General features: G+C 35.2%; 1 protein-coding gene and 1 long non-coding RNA gene across 2 annotated transcripts; one reads left to right on the forward strand and one right to left on the reverse strand.

Moving 5' to 3' along the window:
- Positions 1-2,372: 2,372 nt before the first annotated feature.
- Positions 2,373-3,668, reverse strand: LOC107839873 (protein DMP3). Its single transcript, XM_016683519.2, has one exon. The coding sequence runs from the start codon at positions 3,364-3,366 to the stop codon at positions 2,680-2,682; it is 687 nt and encodes a 228-aa protein (XP_016539005.1). The 5' UTR covers positions 3,367-3,668; the 3' UTR covers positions 2,373-2,679.
- Positions 3,669-8,656: 4,988 nt separating this feature from the next.
- Positions 8,657-22,681, forward strand: LOC107879865. The gene is made up of 4 exons (XR_007043637.1): positions 8,657-9,143; positions 9,278-9,491; positions 11,227-13,954; positions 22,206-22,681. It is a non-coding gene; the product is annotated as an uncharacterized LOC107879865 (long non-coding RNA).
- The last annotated feature ends 425 nt before the right edge of the window (positions 22,682-23,106 follow it).

Consider the following 23,106-nt stretch of genomic DNA (forward strand, 5'->3'; position numbering starts at 1 on the left):
TGTCAATCTTTGGGCAGTCATAATTCAATTTTTTTTCTTGCATGAAAAAAGTAGAACGAGGGCTAGTAACAAATGAACCTGATGGTACAAATTTTGGCAAGTTGGGTCCCCAAATATCTGTTCTCTCTTATGTTTTATATAATATAAATATTATTTTAAAATATTTTTTCCATTTAGTTAAACCATAGATTATAAACTTGAGCCTAAATATTAATGGATAATATCACATTACCAACTAGGATTGTAGTGAAATGGATAGGATCTGTTTCTACCTTAGTTGGAGATTTAAAGTTTGGGCCATGACTCCTGAATGTGGAACAACTTTTGTTAGAAATTGTTTTTTCCTTAGATTGATCTTACACTAACACTAATCTCAATTAGTCAAGACTGATGTGAGTACTGAATTGGCTAAGAAATAAGAAAAGGATTAACCTCTCAAAACTTCATTACTATTGTATTAGTTAAATCAACATCAATAGGTATTTAAATTATACTTCTGGTGATGATATTAATTTCTCATGGTCTCTCTGTGCTACTTGTTGACAAATTATTGTATGTATGACTAAGATATGGCCGTTACATTTACCAATTTATCACTTTGACAATTCCCCCTCACCTATCTATTCCCTAGTTAATAAGTAGAGTTTCTTATTTGAGAAGTTGCTATATATTTTATATGTTGAAAAATAGCCACTGACGTCAAATTTGACACTGTTTGGCCATTTTGATCATTTCAAATTTTCAATTTGTTTCTGGTGAACTGATTGCAATTTGCAACTTGTTGCTTACAAGAGGCCTTGAGCTGAATAAACTACTATGTTTGACACTTTCATTTTGTTTTTGAGTTATCTTTTATTGGTTGTTTGGTTTCTTTTGTTGAGTAAGCATGACCTGGAATTAATTATGATCTTCACATGCGGAAGTCATCCCAAATAACACGAGTTTTTTTTTATATGAAATATACATTAAGACAAAAATGGAAAAGGTAGTGCTGCTAAGATATTTAATTTCAAGAAACCAAGCATATGGCTCATTATTCACCAAACTATCTCAGATATATATTTCCTTTCATCATATCATCACACAACCTTTCTACTTCGGACCTTTCTACTTCTCTGAAGGTAATGGTATAGACTGCATACATTTTACCCTTTTCAGACTCCAATATGTGAGAATACACTGAATTTGTTATTGTTATTTTTATATTTAATTCGAAGATTATTAAATAAAAATTTGAATACTCACCAATAAAATAAAAATTTATATAACCAATCAATTAAACTATTAAAGTTCCCTACTAGAAAGAGAGGGGGGAAATTAGAAGTAGAGAAACCAGCATGCACTTACACACAAGTATACACACAACCTGCATATTCACTCCACATGCACACATGCAGCACAACACCCGCACTGATTCCCTACAAGTGCGTGCGCGCGCACAAGTTCACGCACACTTTACGTTCATTATTTTAATCTTTTTACCTGATTTGGCATGTGAAATCACTTGATACGTTGCTTATCATTGACACTTACTGCTTTTATTTTGTGTTAATCTTTAGCTCGTATTTCTCATAACAAAAACTGCAAAATGCTAATTATATGGGACAAGAGTTTACAAAACAGCCTATTTTAAGGGCAATTCATGAAATTTCTTGCACGTTCTTTGGGCCTTTATGATAAAGTGACATTCTAATGCACCTTAAACTAATAAAGTGGGCTCATCACTGAAAAGTGAAAAAACAATTAAATGGCGAGTCCGAAATTTGTAGACCCACTGGGCTTATTTAGTTTTTTTGGGATCAATATGTTGTGTTAGTATCTAAGCCCAAATTTCATATGAAGAAAGTCCCACGCAACTTAAGCATCTATATTCTATAGAAGCTGGTTGAATCCATATTATTACTACTAGAGAGTAGATTGTGAGTGTGCGTGCATATAGGCAAATTGAATTGTTAGCAAATTTGCTGAAGTTCAGTGACATTAGCATTTTCATATTGAAAAGGTGAGAATTTGTTGTTTCAAGTAGTTAGTTATACATGATTTGGCAAAATCCAATAGTACGTCATACTCTTGGATAGAAAGCATCATAGTTAATTGGAGAGTTATATAGGACTCTTCTTCTCCGCCATCTCTTTGCCTTAACGTGTACTTGTTCAATTTCGGTCGTTCAAAATTTGATTGAATCGTATTGGATCGCTTTAAAGCTACATAATCAATGACATCAGAAATCTGAAAAATAAGAAAAATGATTCATACAACACGTTAAATTATACATATTGTGTAAATAATTATCTACTCCGTCATGAGCATAAGATTATTTTATTTTTAAAAAGAAAAAAAAAAGACAGTCTGATGCATAAACTCGTATAGAATTCAGATACAACCTCTCTTTTTTCATTAGGGCGGATGCATTCTCAACTGTGGCATCCACCATCTTTAAAATAATCTTGCAACTCTTATTTTTCCGCGAAACAAGCAAAATCGATCATGTGTCGAGATGGAATATTCGTTAGTACATGTTGGAATAATTATTTGACTCTAATCTCATAACACCACCTAAACACTACGACATTATGTTATATTTAATATTGGAATGCACAATATTTCCAAAACATTAAACAAATAACTAAATTAATTGACAAATAACAACATCAAATGTTACAGTTTTGACTTCAATTTTCACCGTTTATCAGGCGTAACAGGGAAGCCAATACCATGTCTCCTAGTTGGAAAGACCACAAATAACAAACTACAAATTACCCCAATTCCAATAGGAACAATATCAAGTATCTGTTTTGTCTCATGATTAGGTGTAGGATAGAAGCAACTCACCACATTTTTATCTCTCAAAGCCACAGCAACAAACACAAGAACAGACAACACAGCATGAACAAAATCAATAAACCCTACTTTGTACCTGTTCAAGTCACTAGGCACACCAGAAATCGAAGCTGCCTGATAATCAAAGATCCACAAACCTTTGAACGTAGCTAATCCATAGTAAATTTGCCCGTCTGGTGTTTTGAAACTATCAGTGAAACAAGCTAAAAAGCACGAAAATGCGAGCATAGCAAGGAGGATTAATGTCAGGGGACGCGTCGCGGCATCACACGATCCGTTGTTGGTGAAAATTGGGATCAAAAGTTGGAACGCCAAGAGTGTCCCTGTTGGGAGTAGGTTGGCTAAATGAGCCGTGCTTTCTAAGGCACGTTGAGAAATCGTTGGCCGAGGTATAGGTGGTCGTTCTGTTACATGATTGTTGTTGTTGTCGTCGTTGTTAGTGGGGAGTAATGGAATTTCAGAGGCATCAGACAAGGTGGATGCTTGCTTTAAGTTGGTTGATCTAGCTCGTCGAGACATGTCCATCAGCACTAACACCAATAATTCAATCACCCACTTGATTTCGAATAATCAAATATAAGGACTCTTTGTTAACTCTTCGTGCCTCCTTAATTGACTCGGTTTAGAAATTTGAATTATAGAAAATTACGATGAATATATTGAAGGTGGAGAGGAGATTGGACATACGATCTAGATAGCTACAACGATATTATATAAATGAAGTTGTGGTCAATGGAAATTTTATGCGTGTAAGGGAAATAGGAAGATAGATAGGTTTGGTATTATATTTGACCTAAGAGAGGTAGTTATTATAGTGGAAATTAACTCTTGCGCTGGCAATACACGTTAGTGTTGGCTTTCAAACATATGTTATGTTTGCTTCTAAGAAGTGAATGATTCATTTTTTGACATATTTTAATTTAGTATAATTTAATGTGATAAAACAAACGTCAAAACAAAGTAGTGGAAGGGAACTTAGCAAGGTATGACTTGGCAAAAAAAATTTATTTGCTTCTATAATAATTATCTAGATCCATTGATCAAATTATATTTGAAAACCTATTGATTAGTTGTTATTAGCGCACAGTTTTTAATTTCTTTTAGGTGGATAAGGGATAGCAACGAAATAAAAAGAGAAAATCCTTTGGACTGAAGGTGGATTTGTGTAGTACTAGCTAGACTTTTAACTTTAATTCGTTGCTTATATTGTTGATGATAGACAATAAACATTGTGTGCATTTTAAAACCAATAATCTACACCGGTTCCTACTTATGAATTGGTATTTAATTTAGCCCCATTGAAAACAAGTAGTACGAATATAAATTTTTTTCTTAAATATTTGTGGTTAGTTTTGATAGATAGGTAAAAAGCTGAAAACCACTATTGTGGATCTTGGTAAGCATGATTGAAGTGGGTCGTGTAATTTGAATGTATGGATTGAGGTAAACATTAAGAAGTTTGTTTTAAAATTGACATTAGAATGTCGGATATTAAGTTTGGAGTCATTTGGACTTTATGTGAACTAAATTTGAAGCAAAAGAATTGTTGGTAAAACTTTTACATCGTAAATTATGGCAATTTATCGGGATTGGTGGTTAAATTATTGTGATCCACCGTAATTTAAATTGATCAGAAATTTTAGCGATTCGTCAGAATTGATAGTCAAATTCTGAAGATTCATTAGGATTTTGATAATAAATCTTGACGATTCATCAAGATTTGTGGTCAACTAATTGTGAACTAGGGAGAATAACCCATAATCTTGATGATCCATTGACAAGACAAGATTTTCCATCAATTTAAAATTCTAACGATTTGCTCTTTTACTACATACCTAATGATGGATGCGAATTTATTTTTGTAAAACTTTTTAAAACATGTCCAAATTTTTGAACGGTAACACGGAAAATTCTATCTCAAATGACTATTCTAACACTAGTTAAACATTCCATTAAAAGAGTTGGAAGGAAAAACAACTACCTATCCATGTGTCACCACTGCAAAAAGGAAAGGTACGTTTGCCAAGCCATTCTGATGAATTAAATTTAGGCAACAAAACATGCAGCAGTGTGAAAATTTGTGGATTAGCTTGAAAAAGGGAAGACATCAAATACTCCACATATTGTATTTCTTTCCCCAAAACAACCACTTCATAAATATGTAGTAAAAAACAACAACTAATTTTGAGGGACATATCTGATTAGGAGGTTTATCGATTGGAGTTAGATATTATTTGCATTTTGCATTATACTTATTTTTCATTTTAATTTATGTAGTAGAACCTCCCACTCATGAGAACTGACATGAAAATTCCCAAAAGTAAACAACAGTTTAGCTCAAGGAGGAGTGTTTAAGAATGGTTTAAGAGCTCCTTAAATTGTATCAAATCAGCTACATTTTGATTTGCAATAAGAGCAAGGCAAGGATAATATCTCTCTGACATGAGAGCAATTTGATCTAATTAATTACAAATAGTCAACACTGACTTATGAGAATAAAAATTTTGAGACTATCATAGCACAGACTATTTCACAACCTCAGTTAAAAAAAATGGAGCTCGTAAAAATGGAAAAAAAAAAAAATTTGGACCGTTTCTTATAAATAATTGACATCTTATTAATTTAAAATATCAAGAAATAATTTATCATTTTATGTCTATTTTTTTTTTCGTTTATAAAATTTTTAATACTTAAATGACTCATAATAATAGATTGGAAGCAATATTTATTAAAATTACGGTTGAACGGTGAAGCAGATATGTCATAAATTCCACTTTTTTTTAAATTAAATATTATTAATTTTCTAATACATATGACTTATAATAATTAATTAGGGATGATATAGTAAAATCACGGTTGAAGAACATCAACTTAATTTAAAACTTCAAGAGTTAATTTATCATTTTATGTCTATTTTATTTTTTTATTAATAATTAACTATGAGTTTTTAATTTTTTAAGTAGTTAATTACTGTAATTTATAGTATTTTTTACATATTTTTTCACTTATATAATTCATTAAATTTATTTAAATATTTTGAGTTGTTAACTATTATAATTTATAATATTTTTTACATAATTTTTAATAATGTATGTTATTCTTCTTGTCAAAACATTTGTGTCATTGATAGTCAATCATATTTTAAAAGTAACTTAAGTTTTAAATTATTATGATTTATAATACTTTTTCTTCTATTTCAATTTAAGTAGCACTGATATAATTTTGAGAGTCGGTCAAGTATTTATATATTTTAAATTTTTTAAGTTGTTAATTGTGATTTAAAGTATTTTTTTACATAATTTTTATTTGATATATATTGACTTCACACATATCTTTTTTTAAAACAAAATATATTTTGAATTTGTTTTACTAAATAAACTCTATTAATCATATTTTAAAATTTTAAGTTGACTGTTAGGGATTTATATAACAACAACAACAACAACAAAAAACTCAGTATATTCTCACATAATGGGATCTGGGGAGGGTAAAATGTACGCAGTCCATACCACTACATCCGACGAAGTAGAGAGGCTATTTTCGATAGACCCCCGGATCAAGAAAGGACCCGTGACCGTAGTCAAACATCGCAAGCATACAACATGATAAAATAACAATGATACAACAACCACAGAAAGGTACATTAACCAACAAAGGGCACCCCGTCCCCCCAACCCTAGCACTACCAACCAAGCTACACGAAACTCTCCTAACTACAGCCTATGACTTGACTAAACCCCTTAGCCCTCTACCCTAATATTCTTCCTCCAAACCTTCCTATCGAGGGTCATGTCCTCAGTGAGCCGTAATTGCTCCAAGTCATGTCTAATCACTTCTCTCCAGTATTTCTTTGGCCTATTCGTACCCCGTTTGAAACCATCCAAGGCCAACCTCTCACACCTACGAACTGGAGCATTTGTACCCCTTCTCATCACATGCTCAAACCATCTCAACCTCCCCTCTCGAATCTTATTCTCCACCGACGCCACTCCCACCTTCTCCCGAATAGTCACATTCCTAACCCTATCAGCCTTCGTGAAACCACACACCCAATGTAACATCCTCATTTTCACCACCTTCAACTTCTGTATGTGAGAATTCTCAACAGGCCAACACTTCGCGCCATACAACATAGCCGGTCGGAGCAACTCTGTAGAATTTGCCTTTAAACTTGGGAGACACCTTCTTATCGCATAAAATTCCTGAGGCGAGCTGTCATTTCAACCAACCCACCCCAATACGGTGAGAGACATCCACATTAATCTCTCCATTCCTTTGAATCATAGACCCAAGGTACTTACAGCTATCCCTCTTACAAACTACCTGAGACTCCAACTTCACTACTACGTCATCCTCTTGCCTCATGTCACTAAACTTGCACTCCAAGTACTCCATCTTAGTCCTACTCAACCTGAATCTTTTATTATCTAGGGTTTGTCTCCAAACTTTCAACTTATCATTAACACCTCGACGTGACTCATCAATCAAGACTACATCGTCCGCAAAAATCATACACCATGGCACTTCACCTTGAATACTCCGTGTCAACACATCCATTACCACGGTGAATAAAAACTGACTAAAAGTCGATCCCTGGTGTAACCCTATCAAGACCGAAAAATGCTCAGAATCCCCTCCCACGGTCCTTACCCGAGTTTTTGCCCCCTCGTACATGTCCCTAATCGAACGAATGTACGCTACAGGGACCCTCCTCATCTCCAAGCATCTCCAAAGAACCTCCCTAGAGACTTTGTCATACGCCTTTTTCAAGTCAATAAACACCATGTGCAGATCCCTCTTCCTCTTTCTATACTGCTTAACCAGTCTCTGCACTAGGTGAATTGTCTCAATCATCGAGCGACCAATCATAAAATCAAATTGATTCTCCGAAATAGACATTATCCTTCTCAACCTTTGCTCCACCACCCTCTCTAAAATCTTCATCGTGTGACTCAATAACTTAATACCTCGGTAGTTGTTGCAACTCTGAATATCACCATTGTTCTTATATAAAGGAATCATCGTGCTTCATCTCCATGCCTCGGACATTTTAGCGGACTTGAAAATGTGGTTGAATAAGTCGGTCAACCACCTCAACCCAGTCCTGCTAGCAAACTTCCAAAAATCAACTGGAATCTCATTGAGTCCCAATGCCCTGCCTCTTCGCATCTTGCGAATAGCCTCACAAACCTCTTCCACGTTAAAACGCCGATAATAGTCGAAATCGCGACATTCTTCGATGTTCTCCAGCTCCCCTAATACAATGTCTCTGTCCTTCTCATCATGCAGAAGCCTATGAAAGTACGACTGTCATCTTTTCTTAATAAGAACGTCATCTACCAAAACACTGCCATCCTCTCCCTTAATGCACTTAACCTTGTCCTGATCCCGACCCTTACACTCCCTAGCTTTGGCAAGCCTATACAGCCTTTTTTCCCGCCCTTGTCCTCTAATCCCGCATACAGTCTCTCAAACGTTATTGTCTTAGCAGTGGTGACCGCTAACTTAGCTTCCTTCCTAGCCAACTTGTACTCCTCCCTGCTCACCCGCCTCTCCTCTTCATCCTTACTCTCAATCAACTTAACGTAAGTCGCCTTCTTCGACTCCACTTTTTCTTAACTTCTTCGTTCCACCACCAATCCCCCCGATGCCAGCCAGACCAACCCCTCGATACACCCAAGACCTCTCTAGCCGTCTCCTTGATGCAACCCACTGCGGTATCCCACATACTATCCACATCCCCGCTACACTCCCAAGTCCCCATCCCTTCCAACTTCGCCCCTATCTCCATAGCAGTAATCTCAACTTTATATTTATGCATCTTTTGCCTTCTCATGTAGACTTCTTGTAGTTCGTCCTTTACAAGATTCAAATTGGTGACACATTTTTTTTATTAGTCCGTTCTCAGTCACGTTTACCTTATTATGTTTTGAAAAGTTGAGTCCTCATGTGAAACTGTTGCTCTAATTTTGATTTTATTTATATTGCGTTCTGTTTTCTTCTTGTGGAGCATCAATACTCAATTTTTTGTTGCTGAAGTTTTAGTGATTTCCTTTTTAGGAAGATAAAAATAAGGCTGCTGCTCTAACGAATGCCTATATCTTACTTGGGAAACATCAGTTAGAGATACAACTTCTGCTGTTACTGTATGTGCGAAGAATCTTGGGGATGAGCAGCTTTCTCTTGTTATTTGCCATCTTGTTGAAGGTTATGGTGGAACATTAGAGTGTTATCTTATTTCGAAATTCTTCCTCCCATCTGCTCTTGCCAAAGGTGACTACTGGTTTGCAAGTATTCTGGAGGTATTCAGCAAGAAATCTAGTTTAGTTTTCGATAAACTGATGGTTTTAATTTCAAGAGATTCTGTTTGTAGATCTTGTTCCCTTGTTTGTATATTTATTTTAAGTTTTTGTGGATGTTGGGGGAGTATTCACAGGTTTATCTTAGAGTGCTTGCTTGCCCAACGGGGTCCTTGAACAGTAAATGCATATTCTCATCCCGTCAACCTGATCCAAACATTGGAGACTTATTCCTAATGTTAGCCGCCAAGACTACCATGAAGAATGCTATTGGGGAGCAAAATGCTGCTTCCTTGAGTAGATGGGCAATCTTGATGAGGGCCCACTGCCTTAAGCTCAAGCGGACTGCTAGTAAGTTCATCTAATCTTTTTATTTTTTTTAACTAAAGTTTGGGGATTCACAAGCCTTTTTATTTTTTAGATTCTTTTCAAGGATTTTTTATGACCCTCTTTCATATCTAGAATGCATAACTGATGAAAATATTCTGCTATTTGGTTTTCTTAAACTATCAATTCACGCCAAATGAGTTAAATAATTACATGATTGGAGATTCTTTCTCAAAAAAAAAAAAAAAAAAAAGGAAAAAAAGAAGCATTTTAAAAAAAAAGGACTTACATTATTGGAGGTTGTAATTCATTTTCTGATATAACTCTTTCCTCTACTACTCCATATAACGTGTTTTTAATAATATATAAGCATGTTTTTGCTCTTTGCTACACATAAATATCTCCAAACACCAACCAAGCCATTGCCCTAACATCATACTTTTAACTGTCACATTGGAACATGGCTCCGCTCGCGTTAATGTGGGTGGTGCAGAGGGAGAGAAATAGGAGAGATTTTTTTGGGTAGACTCGAGTTTTCCTCAATTGAGGAGTTGCGTCCAATCCCTTATTTTCTTTTGGTGCACCCATAGAGTTCACAGTTGTATAGAAGATTGGGTGTAGTTTGTAGAGAATCATTTCTTTTTGTAAACTCTCTACCTTTTGGTATACCCTTGTATAAAGCCAGGTTTTGGTCATGCTTATGAATGAAAATATGTTTACTTGATCAAAAGAAAAAATAACATTTCACCATCTTCAAGTCCCCTTGAACTGCTTGGAAGTGATTTTGTTGTAAACCATTCTCTTACAATAAATCCATAGGAAGATTTCTCTTATAAAAAAAATCAGTTAAGGTCCCTTTTCAATGTAACTTATGTTTTGGCGAATTCGTGGATATGTATAAAATGATTCTCTATCGCAACCCAAATCTAGATCATCTTTTGCATGCCAAGTACTGCTTGGAGAAAAGTCAACTTTGAATAATTCATCTATCATCTTTTTTTGTTTAAAAATGCCTTTAATATTCTTAAATTTGGTAATGTGCTAAATCCTACTGAAAGCAGATTAAGTTCTGGAATACCACGTCAGAAGTGATGGTAGGATGGCCTACCACCATGGCAACATTATTTGCTGATTAGGATTTGAATTGCAAGTGAAACCATCTTTCAACTGATGTGTTGAAGAGTCCCCCATGGGATGAAAAATGGATAGGTGGTGGTCTCCTTATATGACCTTGGGCAATCGTCTCCTCATGAGCTAGATTTTGAGGTTGAGTTCGGCCCAAGGTCTATTTCTTTATACAGTATTAGAGAAGCACCCATCCCAACTATAGTTCATCGATGTTGGCCCCATATTAAATTGCCCATGCTCCTAATGTTCAGCCCAGCCCCTGGGCATAAGGTGGGTGTTGAAGAGTCCCACATTGGATGAAAAAGGAATGTGTCTTGGGCAATCCTCTCCTCATGAGTTAGCTTTTGGGATTGAGTTAGAACCAAGATACATTTCTTTACATGATGTGGCTGTTTGGCATCAAAGTGGAACACATTGACTTCTATGTCACCTTTTCTCCCCCAAGTCAGTTTATTTTAGGGTTTCTCCTCCAATATCTTTAAAAGAGACCGTATACCTTAAGTGTTATTGCTTGTCAGGTGACCCTCTCAACCAGCCTGCCCGCGTGTATTGAGTTTACTATTATATGCTCATTTTAATTAGACATTTTTGTAGAAGGACTAATAGTTTTCCTATTCCTTTTCTCTGTAAGCTTGAAGTTTTGGAATGCCTTTCATCTTCTGTGAGCGTCACTGGTGATTCGAAGCGACGAAGTGTGCCAGATAATGTGGACCCTGGATGCCTGCATGAAATGCTGAGTGCAATGTTAAATGAAACTTCATCAAACTGGCTATCACTGGGTGTGGCTTTTCAGATAGATTCACGTGTGAGATCAGACTTGTCTATGCAATATATGTCTAAAATGTTAAGAAGACATCCAAGATGGGTAGACAATGATATGGCACGTCTTCAGAAACACATGTATACTGTATCTGAGAATCGAGAATACAAGCTTTTACTTGAATCTTTTCAAGATGAATTGATGACTGCAATCGCATCCTTTCAACTGAAGTTCTCCATAATTCCTCAACATCTTATTTACAGGGTGTCTACTCATAACAAATGTTATGTTTGCAATTTTTGTTTCGCGAGGGCTGATTGTCAGATTTTTTTTTCTTTTTGCCCTTGTACAGATCTTTTTGTCGTTTCGCAACCGCGGTTTGGTGTATATAGGATGCCACTTGTTGCAAGAGTACATAAATGAATATCTGTCAAGTGAGCAAGGCAGTGGACTTGATGGTTGTTCATTGTATCCTTGCCCCCCAGAGCTATTTCTCAAAGTGTCTGGAGAGCTATTTTATATTTTTGAAAGATATATCATTATGTGTAGCATGGACTGTTTCTACTTGAAGTCATTCACCTTTAGTAATAATAGAGCTGACGAAAACATCTATTGTGCCGTCTGTACAAGAGGAGGTTATGTTGGACATTCTGGTGTCTTAAAGCCATGATGCAGTTCTCTTCTGTTTCTTGTACAGAAAATGTTGTAGGGACACATTTTACTATCCTTGGTTTGTCAGCGTATCTTTTACTGTTTGCATCTGCTTGGGTACAAAGAAATTTTAGTGTTCTTATCCTGATTGTGAAACCTCTCTTGATGGCAAAAACTTCAGTGGAGACAGACATAAAGGACATACAGAAACTTCTCTGCGAGTCTTGAGAAATGATGGTCGTCTGATTGACCTACTCACGCTGCTGGATCCTCTGTTCAGAACAAGACTTCTGGCTAAGATACTAAAGGTAGCATGTGCTCACATCTCTTATTGTGTGAATCAGTTTGCATCTGTTCTGCTGGAGAGCATAGATCCAGGTGCAAATACAGTGTATGAAGATTATTTATGCTCACATAAACCACCAGATACTAAACTTAAAAGTCATAACATTGTAAAGATGGATGTTCTTTAATAGATTACGGCAGCACTTAGTTTGTTGTAAAAAGAAAAAAAAAACACAGTAGTAACAAACTACCGCAGCTCAGCTAAGTTGGTAAATCTGTACACTCTTACCTTATGCATGTAAAGATAGATGGTAGGTATTGACTGTATTGTGGCATGTGAGAAAAAAGCGATTTTTCCACTACTTGGAAGAAGGCCATCCTTGGCCATATTAGTAAGTGCATCGAATACTGCATCCAATTAGTATATATGTAAACGTATCAGGTCGCAGACCTACTCTCAACACGAGCTTCACAAAGACCATGATTTGCGATGAATAAGTAATTACGTAAGGTATGACCCTTTTTCAACCATCTGCTGCTTACAACAGAACGTTCTTTCCAACTTACAATTTCTACAAAACCCAGATACTATTGGTACTAGAAGTTGCAATTTATGGGAACAGCCTTTTTCGGTTCCATCTCTCCCGTTGCACCTAATTCATAAAACCCTGTGGAGAAAAGCCAACAATCTACGTTGAGTAAGTTTAAGCGCTATCGTTGGGATGTAATCTCGTAGCACACAACTGATCGAAAGCTCCATCGTTGGGATGTAATACCGTAGCACACAACTGAGCGAAAGTTCTATCGTTGGAATGTAATAACGTAGCACACAACTGATCAAAATAATTCCATTGCGCAAAGACACAACATTTGGAAACAACCCATTCCTTAACATTTTCCCGTGCACAAGTGCTTTGTGAAAATCCTTCTCGACACAAGCTTATTAAAAAGCATTATAACACAAATCCTTCTCGACACAAGCATTATAACTCGCAGAATATAAATCAAACATATAGAATTGTACGAAACCGTAATTGTAAGACCCCGCAAAATCTTACGGCAAAAATTAGCTCATTTAGCTCCTTAAGCTCTTCAAAAGCTCCAACACTTAGAATATTTGAGCTAAGCGTTAAAGACTTAGTCTCAGTTTTAGCCTTCGAACTTTGGAGATTTATTTGACGACTTTTTCGACCTCCGTTTTTCGATTTTCAAGTTGCCCTGTGATGACGCAAGGCAATAGTACATCTCGGGTGAGTTTCAGAAATTTTGGAATAGCGTAAGGGCACGTTTGGGTGCTCGAACCAGTAGCTAAAGGCGATAGGCCCGCGGCACCTTGGAAATCACCCTGCTCAAGTCAGGGCGGCGCCTTTGCAAGTCTGGCGGACTAAGCTGCACGACGCCTTGCTAAGTCCGACGGACTAGGCAGGGCGGCGCCCTGGGGATCGCCCTTGACCAAAAATCCTGCATTCCACACCCGACCTCCTAAGGGCAATTTGGTCATTTTACCATCATATATATACTCAAAAACACAGGATTAAGCCTCATTTACACCAAAATATACTCAATTTTCTCAAAATCCTCTCAAGAACACATTAGGGTTTTCAATTGGGGATTCAAGTTCAAACAAATTTCTCTATTAATCTTCAAAAATCTTCCATCTAAGGTATGCGTAGTGTTGATTTATGGGATTCCTTTCATCCATAAAGCTCAAAAATCCTATTTAAAATTATAAATCATGATGCGTATGTTGTGGGTTGTTTGTAACCATGTTTATCTTGTTATATGATTTCCAAGTTGGAATCTTTATGTGTTTTTCATGAAATTACGTTAGTATGTAAGTTGAAATCCATGAATTGAGTTGTTTATGATGTGTAATTTGATGATTCCACCTATGCCTTAAGTTGTGCATGAAAGGTGTTTGATAAAATGCCTAAAGGGATAGAAATTATACCTTATAGCTAAATTGTGATCCAAATGACTGTCGCGCCCTATTTCAAACTAGTCGAAACAGCACACAGTGTATGGTGACACGTGTCGTGACTCTTGGATTTTGAAAATTTATTTTTTAGAGTCGCCATCTAACTTTTTAGAAAAATTAGGAAAACCATTTTTTATGTAGAAAACTCTGTTTTAGTCTATCGAAAATATTTTGAGATTCTGAGTAAGGATTTTGGTTACTCGAGGGGAAAGTATTAAACACCCCTTAAAGCTTATCCGAAGATAGTCCTTACGCTTAGTTTAAGAAGAGCTAAAATAGTGATAGAAAGTCCTTTATTATTTTGAGAAAATAAGCTCAAGGTATATGAATGTATCACTGCAATTTACAAGGGCATAATACAGTTATTGAAAAATATATATGTTTTCAAATATATGTACAAAAGATAAGTAGTATTTTTATATATAAGAGCATTGAGTTCATGGTTATGTAAGAAAGTATGTTTATAAATATATGGTGCTAAATGTGAGAATAAAGTGAAGGAAAATATACTTTTAAAGGGTGTAAAAAAAATTTATTTGAAATGATCATAAATATATGTACCTATTTAAAAATATATGGAAAAGATATGAAAACTCGTTTGACCTGTGAGGCTTTAATAGATAAAAATAAATGTAGTAGTATATGATGAAGCTTTAACACCATATGGAGCATAGTAATAATAATATCACTATTAGTTACAGTAAAGTAATGATAATAGAAATAATAATGATAATTTAGTAATAATATCGCTAGTAGTTAGGGTAAAGTAATGATAATGATAATTTAGTAATAATATCGAAAGAAAAATAATAATAATAATTCAAGAGTATACCTTGCGTGCGGCAGCGTAAGTACATGTATATACCTTGTTGTGTTTTGGAGGGCTTCAAAATTTGAGATTTTAAAAATTAGTGACAGTAAAACGTTAGACGATTGAGCCGAAATTGATGAATAGGTTTCTTTCCTTTTTTCAAAAATATGAACTTAGCTATTTTATTGTCATCCTACAATAGTGTTAAAATTCTCATCCGTCCTAAAGGATTGTGACATTTATTTTATTAAAAAAAATATTTTCCCGGTAATTAGTAAAAGGAAGTTAATTGAATATTAAAACCGCCGAAACCCCTTTTAAAGCAAAATCCATCTTTACGAGTAAGTCATAATATGTTAATTGCAAAAACAAGAGGATATTAATCTGTTTTAAAGAAATTTTCAGCCTTTAAAGTGATATAAGTACGATAAATGAACGATATAACTTAAATACGGTAATAATAATAATAATAATTAATTATCGATCCAAGTTTCAAAAGACTAACAACATAACAAGAATAATGAAAATAAAAAGAAAAGGGCTAAGAGATACTAGACTCCTAATGGAGTTTGATCTTTAATTTTTTTTTCACGACTCCGAGACTCTGCAATCATCCTATAGCTGACCCGATAATTGGGATCGAAATGGAGCTCCAATTGAAACTCCAATTCCCGAGTTCACATGTAAAATAAAGAAACAGAGACTCTGCAATCATCCTATAGCTGACCCGATAATTGGGATCGAAATGGAGCTCCAATTGAAACTCCAATTCCCGAGTTCACATGTAAAATAAAGAAACAGAAGGAAATAAGAATTAGGAACTTATCAAACCATAAATCTACATGAAAATATAAATAACAGAAGCATACATACACCAAACAAGAAAAATTAAAAATCGTCCGAAGCTACTATCACTTTGATACATATCTGGACAGCCATTATAGCTACTATTATATTGAAAATCTCACTTCATACAACTCATTAAAAAAAAAAAAACAGTAGCAATGGTACAAACTATTAGTTTTGGTACTTCATGATTTAGCCTGTCAAGTGGAATTATTTTGCATAATGCAATCATAACATATGAAGAACACAGTACATAAATGGATAAAGTTTATAAGGTTAAATGGACAAAATTTCACATTATCTTGCACTTGAATTCAAGGTTGTCCTCTCTTGAAAGAAAGAAATTTTATGTCAAAGAGATGAAATCACATTTGAAATCAATTTCTGGGGAACCAACAACGGCATCATGACCAAACTTTTATTAAAAATATATTATACACCCAAAACCATCTTAGCATCAAAAGTTGATTAACAAACAGGGTCCAAAATCACAACAACAACATTAGCCGATGGAGAAGGAGATGAAAAGTGAGATAAAAAGGCAGATTTTACCTTTTGTTGGGCAGCAAATCGGAGCTCCAATGTCAAGGATTTCAAACTTTGGGAGCCCGAACTTAAAACAAAAAGGAAGAAAGGAACTTGTGATTTTGTGACTTTGCGCAAGTGTTCCCTAATTTTGAGTGTTCAACTTGTTTTTCTCCAACTTGTCCTCCCTCTTTTCACCTCTAGGCAATCTTCTATTTATAGGTGCAAATCCGGATTTGAAACCAATATCTCATGAAAACCAACGGTTGGATAGAGATGATGAAATTAAATTCAAAAAATTGAAAAGGACGATTCATCTCCATACATGTGTATTTGGGGCTGATTTTTTGTTCTTGAAAGGATTCATGAGTTGGAATAGCCGATAAGGGAAGGGAATCTTGTGGGTGGCAGCTATGGTAGGGGGGTTTAGGTTTGCGGATTTGATGTGGCAGAAAGGGGGGTGAAGGAGGAAGAGAACGTGGGTTCTTGGTTGTTTTTGCATTTTGAGTAGGTGTATATTGTGACCCGTCAGCTTTTTGGGGCACAGAGTTATAGCACCGCCTAATTAATCCTCAGAGAGAGACAGAGGGATATTTTGTTGTATTCTTGAGATCGGACGGCCTAAAAAAAAAAGGGTATACATATAAGGATAAATGTAAAAGTTGAATAAAACTGATTTTTATCCGTCCGGTTATTTAATCCATCAGATAATAATAAATAAATAAATAAATCATAAGGATGAAAATTCTGGATCTTTTGGTCAAAATAAATTGACAATCTAGATTGATTGGTGTTAGTTGAATAAAATCTGAAGCGGGTATGGATATTGGATTGGGCTTAGGCCTAATTTAGATCTTGGTTGAAATTTATAAAATAAGAGTTGGGTTCGGGTGAATAAAAAATGAAATTGGATTATTGTTGATCCGAATGCTCTTTTTTCTACTGAAATTAATTTTATCGATGTTTCCTGATATCCTAAAATTAGTTTTAGTTTAACGTGTATAAATTACAGACATAATTTATATAACCGCCTAATTTAATATCTTTCTGCGATTTAATATTATCAATATATGTATATGTGATTAAAAAATAACAATATAAAAATAAAATATAAAACATTTGTTTTATCTGACAATACATATATATATATGGGCACAATATCGCCTAAAAATAAAATTAGAAAATTGCGAATGCAAGTATCAAAAGATATTTTGTGATTTTGATGTTAAAATATTTAATTAAATTTAACTAAAATATTTTATAATAAGGTAGAAAAAATATATTCTCTTTTATTATTTAAAAATTTGTAGAAATAGAGATAAAAATACGAATCTTATTTCCTATTTAATTTTTCAAAAATTATTTAGGGTCAAGAAGCATCAGAAAAGTAATTAAAGGAAAAAGGGCGAGCCAAAATTGGATGTCAACAATGACAAATGCATGTTTTACCCTTATGATTGAAATGGCTTCTATGGTATTATTTGCATTATGGATATTTGAAGGAATACTTACGGGACTAATTGATGAAATTATGATATGTTGATATGTATTTCTATTCATGTACAAGACTATGGTAATCATGTACTTCATGAAATCCCCAACTTATTGTATTATGGATTGTTGATGTTGGTCATGTATTCAAGAATGTCATGCCTGATCAGTTTTCTTCTATCAAGTCCTGGGGTACTTGTACCCGAAAAATATACTTGTGTGTCTAGATCCAGTATCATATTTTCACGATACTCTCAGTCAAGCCATGATCCATAGAACTCAGTCAGTCATGTGACTCAGGAAAAACTCAGTAAACTCAGTAAATCCCAGAAATCTCAGAAAGCTCAGTAATCTCAGTAGTATTTTGTCAGTCAACAAAACTTTATGAACTCAATCCAGTTTAGTTCGGTCAATTATGTTTAGTTTCTATATAGATGGGAGTGGGATTCAGCACCGAGTGAGCCCAAGGATGGAAAATCACCTGTTATTTGAGGGTGTGATTCCTAGAAGCAATCCTTGTGCTCCAGAACTATGTAGCCAGTGTAGGTTGAGACATCATACCTGCTATATGAAGGCAGATGAGGTGGCTTATCCTGTTATATAAGAGTCTCACCATTCTCGTTTGAGTACTTACTAGATGAGGGATCACTCACAGCCTGTCCTTACTAGTGGCGCGGTATTGACACCCTTTCAATTGGGGTTACAGATTGGACCCCTACTCAACTATAATCATTTATTTGGGATATGTCAGTTGGATGAATTCCTCTACAGTTTTAATTACATAATCAGGACTATCAGATACAGTTACTCAGTTTTAGTAAAAGAACTCAGATAGTTCTTCAGATTTCAGTACTGTCAGATATAGTCAACTCAGTACGGTATGAAACTCAGTTAGTTCCATCAAAACTTAGACTGTCATACATAGTCGCTCGGTATCAGTTATATCAGTATCAGTAACTCATGTTATCAGTATTCAGACTCAGTAGTCAGTATCATCATGAATTCATTTACAGTTTCATATTCATGCATGTATTCTCATATTCATGTCATACGGTCAGTTAGTATAGTTCATGCATTTGAACCCTATTGCATTCAGCCTACCCCCACTTGCATACCAGTACATTCAATCGTACTGACGCATTCGCGCTATGGTGTTTTACTTTATACCATAGGTTCAGAAGCACGAGCTCCAGATCAGCAGTAGCATTCTAGTTTTTCGCATTCAGAGTTTGCAGTGAGTCCTCATCCTTCGAGGACAAGATCAAAACTTTATTATCTCATTACTTAGTTGATTTCAGTAGTTGGAATTAGTTGGGGAAAATTCCCATCAACTCCTTATTCAGACAGTTAAAGGCTTTTCAGACTACAGGATTGTTCAGACAGTTATCTCAGTTTTGGGGATTTTAATACCCCATTCAGATGCTATATTTTATTAGTTATGATGCAATTTTAAACCTTATGGCCTCTCAGTTCATGTTTCCGCACCTATATGGTATATTATGCAGTGGTCAGGTACAGATATCGGTCATGGATTAGTTTATGGCCCTTTGGGGTCATGAGTACCGTGTAACATTTTAGGTACCAGATTCGGGACATTACAGTACTATAATGGGTCACTATACATAGGGTGAAAATACGTCAATATCCAAATTCCAAACATATAGAATAATACAAAATCGTATTATAGTGGGTCATCATACATAGGGTGAAAACACGTCAATATCCAAATTCCAAGGTTTAGTGACACGTCCTAATTCTAGCTTATAACCATCCTATTAGATTATAGTCATGGGTCACTCATGTGGACCGACCCAGTCTTTTTTATTTTTTAATTATCTATTTATTTGAAGATAAGGGAGTAATTTGAATTTTGACATATAGGGGGAACAATTACTACCTAACTATTTATCCACTCAAATACTCCTGTGCATAAGGGTTTTCTTCCTCTGAAAACAGAAGAGATGTATGAGAAAAAACAAAAATATTACAGCAGCTAAGAACATCAACAAATCAACAAAATCCAAAAGGAGACTTTTAGTTTGTGAATCTATACTCCATTTCCTATAGAGACGAAGACTGACTTGGGGAGATTGTTGTTAGAATTTTTGTCCTGATTTTCTTATCAAATTAAGTTTTTACTTTTTCTTGGAAGGAAAATAAAAGTAACCATAATTACTTTTATTTTTCCTAAAAAGAAAATATAATTCTTTTCCATATTTGGCAAACCTCTTTCTTGGAGGAAAGGTTTTGTACATCTATAAATAGAAGACCCCTTCTTATACCATAACACAATAGCATCTACAATGTAATCATTAAAAGAGTCTGGTTTAGGGGGAGATTTCTCCCAATAGATTTTAAGTTTTTCAATATTAGTTTTCAATATGTAGGTAATTTGACCACCCTATCAATAATACTTTTTAGTATTATATTTTTATTTGTCGTCTGAACCGTTATCCAGAGTAAAGGTGAGATTGACGAGGATGTCTCGCACCTTATTGGGGCGGGATGGATGAAGTGGAAGCTCGCGTCGGGGGTGCTGTGTGATAAGAAGGTGCCGCCCAAGCTTAAAGGCAAATTCTACAGGGTGGTAGTCCGTCCGGCCTTGCTGTATGGAGTGGAGTGTTGGCCAGTTAAGAACTCCCACATCCAAAAAATGAAGGTGGCAGAAATGCGGATGTTGCGCTGGATGTGTGGGCTAACTAGAGGGGATAGAGTTCGGAATGAGACTATCCGGGAGAAGGTTGGTGTGACTTCAGTGGAGTGCAAGATGCGGGAAGCACGATTGAGATGGTTCGGACACGTGAAGAGGAGGGGCATGGATGCCCCGGTCCATAGGTGTGAGAGACTAACGTTGGATGGTTTTAGGCGGGGTAGGGGTAGGCCGAAGAAGTACTGGGGTGAGGTGATTAGGCGGGACATGGAACAGTTACAGCTCACCGAGGACATGACCCTAGATAGGAAGGTCTGGAGGACGCGAATTACGGCAGAGGACTAGGGCCAGTTTGGGTCGCTAGTGTAGGGAATTACTTGGTGGGGGTTCTATTCCTGTTATGATTCCGTGTTCCGTGTTCCATGTTTTATTACGAATCTGTGTGCTTTCCTCTGCTTTCCTCTGTTTTATATTACTTATGGGTGCCGTATTTATGTTATGTAATCTGCTTCTGTGCTTTACTATGTGTTTGTGTGGTATCTCGTGCCTTGAGCCGGGGGTCTATCGAAAATAGCCTTTCTACTTCTTCAGAGGTAGAGGTATGGACTGCGTACATCTTACCCCCAAACCCCACTAGGTGGGAATACACTGGGTTTGTTGTTGTTATTGTTGTTGTTGTCGTCTGATTTATTTTCTCAAGGTTTGCAAACTTTAAGTTTCTGCATGACGCCCTCTCGATTTCGAACCCAACAATTGTTTCAGTAGCAAATTCAGGACTTCCGCTGCAACAGTTCAAGGTACATACAGATTTATGTTTTTTGCTCCGAATTTGCTCACAATGGCATCAGAGACAGGTTTAATGCCCCGTTTATACACGTTATTTTTCAAGTTTAAGAAAAATTTACGTATGATATTCTTCATGACTGGTTGTATGAATTTATGGATCTGACTAGAAACGCCATTATAGAATTTTTTTTGGATCCTACATGACGCTCAAAATTGTATTTATGGATTCGATAATTTTTTTTGGATCTGTTATGGAACTGTGTCTGATTAAAAAAAAAAAGATGAACCTAGTGGCGTTTGTTTTTTAGAAGAAGAAGAGTTATTTGTAAAAAAAACTGTCATCCTTTTTTATTTTCCTTTTGATAAGATTCTGTAATTTTTTTTTAACTTAATCTTTAGGGATTGAATGCTTTATTGAATAAATAATAGGAAAGAACAGAATAGGAATTGTTTCCTTAATAATTCTTGGGAAAAGAATCTCTTATATGTTCTAGTGGAGCAACTGTATCTATGAATTGCATAATATGTTATCTTTTTTTTTTTAATTGTAAAGTAAGTGTTGTGATGGCACTTAACAGAATAAAAATAAAGATGTAGTAATTTACATATTTTTTTGGTAATTAACATGAAAATATTCTATAAAGGTGGCATAGTGAATCCTTTTATAATTTTAAATAGATAAGTAGTTGAATTAGGTTTGATATTTTTTTTTGCCTTAATTAGTTTATGATAATTTTAAATAGATTTTGTCTTCTACGGTGAATTGTGACATAAGTATCACATTGAGTCGTAAATCCATTCTTATTGTTTCTTGGTTCATATTTCAGAAATGGCTGAAAGGAGACAAACTCGAATCACTCCAAGTGGGAGTTTTGGATTTCGAGCAAAGAGACAAGGTAGAAGAGCATGTCGTCGAAGGACATGTTTTTGAGGTCATGAGATATTATGAAATGGTGGCTCAAGGGGGATACAAAATCTGTTGCGGAATGAAAGGACTATACGAAAAGAAAGAGAAAAGAAATTGAAAGAGTTCAAGTCTTTTAAGATGTCACCTAACATTAGTGTTGCTAGTTTTATAAATATGTTTAAGATGAAACATGTAGAACTGGATAACTATGAAGAAATATCGGATTGGGAAGCATTAGCTATTTTAGCAAATTCTTTTCGTGACCCGTGGGGCAAGAGATTAATTGATCTTTACCACGAGATTTGGCCTAGAGAGCTTTTTTGGGTGTACATAAGTCGTCTAAAATACTTGTGGAATGAATTTTATCTTTAGATTGACTTGAAACATGAAGTTATTAATTAACTTTATATATTATAAATATTAAGTTGTTTATCTCCTTGTATATGAATTTCATTCATTTGTTTGAGTTTAAAAATGACTTAATTTAAGCTATCATTATAATACACATTAAGAAATTAATTTCTAATTTTGGTTAAGGGTTTAGTTAGTATATGATGATTGGATTCTTAAGTGTCCTTTTGACTATACACTAAACATGAAACCTTTATGAGAAATGATTTGCTTGAATGTGTAACTTGCATTCATAATTGATAATATACTTGCGTAATTGTCTCTTAATAACAGACAAGGCATCTAAAAGCATAATTACTGGCTTGAACAAAGAAGAAAAACTCAATGGGAACAACTACGACATTTAAAATCGTAAGATGTGGTATGTACTGAAAAAGCAAAACGCTCTTGAAGGTACTAACCATGTCTTG

The sequence above is a fragment of the Capsicum annuum genome, chromosome 8 (assembly GCF_002878395.1).
Source record: "Capsicum annuum cultivar UCD-10X-F1 chromosome 8, UCD10Xv1.1, whole genome shotgun sequence".
NCBI lineage: Eukaryota > Viridiplantae > Streptophyta > Magnoliopsida > Solanales > Solanaceae > Capsicum > Capsicum annuum.

Excerpts from the sequence above, each read along its gene's own strand:
- LOC107839873 (XM_016683519.2), bottom strand. The coding sequence starts at position 3,366 with ATGGACATGTCTCGACGAGCTAGATCAACCAACTTAAAGCAAGCATCC.